The sequence below is a fragment of the Myxocyprinus asiaticus genome, chromosome 24 (assembly GCF_019703515.2).
Source record: "Myxocyprinus asiaticus isolate MX2 ecotype Aquarium Trade chromosome 24, UBuf_Myxa_2, whole genome shotgun sequence".
NCBI lineage: Eukaryota > Metazoa > Chordata > Actinopteri > Cypriniformes > Catostomidae > Myxocyprinus > Myxocyprinus asiaticus.
This window is the reverse complement of record NC_059367.1, coordinates 24542049-24545741: the sequence shown is the minus strand read 5'-3', so window position 1 is coordinate 24545741 and position 3693 is coordinate 24542049. Positions and strand designations below refer to the sequence as shown.

Here is a 3693-nt window from a genome sequence, read left to right as displayed (position 1 = left end):
CCAACACCCCTGGCCACGGGTCGACCAACCATTTTCAAAAATGTAAACGCTTCAATTACAGTTACTTTGAAAAACACTGTCTTCAATAAATACCGGGTTACTCATAGATAAGAAGTTGATTAAAACTCATTCATAGGTCAAATAAAGATAATGCATGATGTTTGCCATGGCTCGAGGGTAGAGAAGCTGACAGTTGGCACGGAGGTTGAATGTGACGCAACATACCAGCATATGGACTGCGCATCGAAAGGAAAAAACCATAGGAAATGAGCAAAATGAAATGTCATCACAGAAGTGTTTACAAATCTTCTCCAAAATAAAAGGTTATTTATTTATGTATTTATTTATTTTTGTCTGAATACAAGTTCAATTAAAAGCCTTTTAGATAGCTTCGACAACACTAAATATATGATGGTTTAGAGAGCAAACAAAAGTAAAACACTCAACTATTATTAAAATAAAGAGGACGTTTACACACACACACACACACACACACACACACACACACACACACACACACATGTTGGTGCAGCTATCATTATGAGGACCCTCCATAACATAATGATTTTTATACTGTACAAACTATAGATTCTATCCCCTAACCCTAAACCTAAACCTCACAAAATACTTTCTGCATTTTTACATTTTCAATAAAACATCGTTTAGTATGTTTTTTAAGCGATTTAAATTATGGGGACACTAGAAATGTCCTCATAAACCACATTTATAGCAAAATACCCTTGTAATTACCAGTTTACAAATCAATAAAGTGATGTGATTTGATTTGATTTGATTTGAGTTTGTAACCTAAAACAAAGTCCTCGTAAACCACTTCAACCTGCAATATATATATATATATATATATATATATATATATATATATATATATTTATATAAACTTTAAAGGCCTATCGATTTTGGAAGCCCTTAGTCGTTTCAGTTATAACCCTGGAGCATTTTAAATAAGCCTCAAGAAATAACAAGATGCACCTGGCATTATTTATCTAGGTGATCCGTTAGTTAAAATGAATTTGCTCTTTAATTAACAGTGCGGGGAATGTGTCACATGCTAATGCTTTATGTGAACAGTACATGGAACTAATGATCATATAGTGTATTTTGGCAAGTTCATCCTATTTTGATTTAAAAAAAATTATATATATATATATATATATATATATAATAGTAACATTACAATTGTAATGACAATTTTCGATCAAGATCACTGTTGCACATCATTACCAACGGCACCTCAATAGTAATTTTTTGATATTTAAGTCTAATTCACTTTAAATGAGTAAATAATCCTTTGTCATTACTTTTTGTGGTAACATACCAATTCAATTTCCATTATTAAAGAACTTTAATTTTTTTAATAGGTTAGATCTACAGAATGAAATCTAAAGTTATGTAATTAAAAAATGATTATGAAAATGCGAACTGACAGGCGTCACAATAAATGTTAGAGGTTCGGCAAAGAAATGAGACATAATCGTGTTAGGTTTTCCTTTTTTTATTTCTACAATTAAACAAAACATATACGAGTACCAAAACTGCTCATTTTCAATTTAACGCAAAAAAAAAAAAAAAAAAAAAAAAATGACAAGGTAAACGGAAATAAATAGCTTACTTACTACACCTATCGTCTCCAAGCAGAGGCAGACAACAAAATCTTTGCAATGAGACCAAATATTAAAAATCAACGAATATACAAAATCTAATGGCTATATTAAATATATTCATCAAATTGGCATTACTTCTACATTAAAACACAACATTTCTTCTTTCATGACAAAAGAATTCGTCTCAAGCCTATGGCCCGTTTTAAAGTGCACGTGAACTTTAGAAGTTGCAAAATTCTTACATTGTTCAAATCAAGATCATCATCAATCGTGTCTATGAAATCAGCCCATGACAATCATGTATGAATCAACAGTGTCAATATATTTCACGGAAGACTTGAAAGGTTTTTATGCATGACATTTGAGCCCATGGCACTGCTGCACGCTGCAGTTGACATGGCATAGGGGTCTGGTCAATGCCACGAAAAGGCAACTAATTCTATTGGCGGACAGTTGTCGGACACAACAACGTAATAAAACAAACAAAGTTATGAAACCAATCAGTTGGATTAATAAAGCAACCCACTACACTGGACATACTGGGCAAAGGCAAATTATGACACGATTGATGGACAGTTCGGCGGTGCGTTTCTAAAAAGCGCGGTGGTTGGGCAGTTTCAGTTCAGAGAGCTCGTCTTCGCTCTGCAGCTCCAAGTGCGTTTCGTCCGAGTCACTGAAGTGCGAGTGAGGGGAGAACTCTCCGTCGCTTCGGTTCGACCGGGGCGAATTTTTGTTACCCTCCGAACCGGACTTGCTCGTTCCAGAGGGAGACTGAATGTCCTGCTCCACGAAAGAGGCGAATGTTCCGTCCTCGTATTGATAGTGGATACCGGACAGCTGGACAGGTAGACCTGCACCTGCGCCTCTCCGGCAGATGCTCGGTGATCCTCTAGGAGAGTGCTCCTCCTCGAACACATTGGCAGAGAGCATGTTGCAGTTTGGCGGATCAGCCTCAGCATCGGGACCCTGGAGCAAGTCGGACAGGGCGTTGATGTAGATCTGAGCCATCTGTAGGGTTTCATATTTAGAGAGCTTCTTGTCATTATCCATGGCTGGGATTACACTGCGCAGCTCGTCGAAAGCGTGGTTTAATCCGTGCATCCTCCTTCTCTCGCGAGCATTAGCAGCCACTCGCCTCTGTTTCTGCACAACATTGGTCGCTTTGCTGGACGGGGCACGCTGCCTGCCCTCGTCTGCTCCCACAGCTCCCTTTAGTCGGCACAGCTCGCGCACTTTGCTGCTCTTCCTGAAGTTTGAGCTGTGACTCGAGGCAGAGGACACGCCTTCCGCGCTCGAGACGGGCGAGTGCTGCAGGTATTCGGCGTGTGCCGCGCAGGTGCCAGCCTGCACAGGAGCCAGCCAGGCGCGTGGGTCACTGCTGGCCATGAGTGCCAAAGCTGGTGGGTACTCGCGCTGTTCCCCCCGCCCCAAGTTCGGATGTTGGACGTCCAGTTCAACCACCTCCCTTGCACCCTTGCTTACGCCGTCCACGTTCGTTCCATCCATTTGTTTGGGAAAAGTTTGTGGCTATGGATATGAGAACGGAATTTGCCGTGGAGTGTTTTTTTTTTTTTTTCTTCTTCGTGCACCTGTTGCTCTCGTACAGCGGTGAAGTGGATTTCTTTGCTGATGTCTCTGGGAGACTCGTCGGTTTTAAAAGCGGCGCGTGCCGGGGAGCCCCCCTTCTCAAGCTGGTCGCGTGGCGCTTTGACCAATAAGAGTACGCGGGGCAGGCGCGTGTAGGCGACCAATGAGAAGTCGCAGTGAACCCGAGAGAGGCTATTATACCCAAACTGTTTTTTTTTTTTTTTAATGTCGTGCTCCAAATCTGTTTAACTAGAGAATTATTATCACAACAGGTCGTCCCACTGGACGCACACAGAAACTTAGGACAGAATAAAAGTACGTGGCATGCCTCCAAACACGCTATGTCTAGGATATTAGTCACAAAGCGCAGGAAAAAATACTTCTCTTCTTGACAGTCTGAAATGGGTTCTGAAAAATGGAATGTATTGAAAATCTTTACTTGAGGACACTGTTCGTTGATGCTTTCATTTTTCATATTGTCATA

The 3693-nt window shown here is 40.6% G+C and overlaps 1 protein-coding gene across 1 annotated transcript; it reads right to left on the bottom strand.

Moving 5' to 3' along the window:
• Positions 1 to 1631: 1631 nt before the first annotated feature.
• Positions 1632 to 3414, bottom strand: LOC127414934 (transcription factor ATOH1-like). The gene has a single exon (XM_051653345.1). It carries the CDS (start codon positions 3126 to 3128, stop codon positions 2214 to 2216), a length of 915 nt encoding a protein of 304 aa, XP_051509305.1. The 5' UTR covers positions 3129 to 3414; the 3' UTR covers positions 1632 to 2213.
• Between the last annotated feature and the right edge of the window lie 279 nt (positions 3415 to 3693).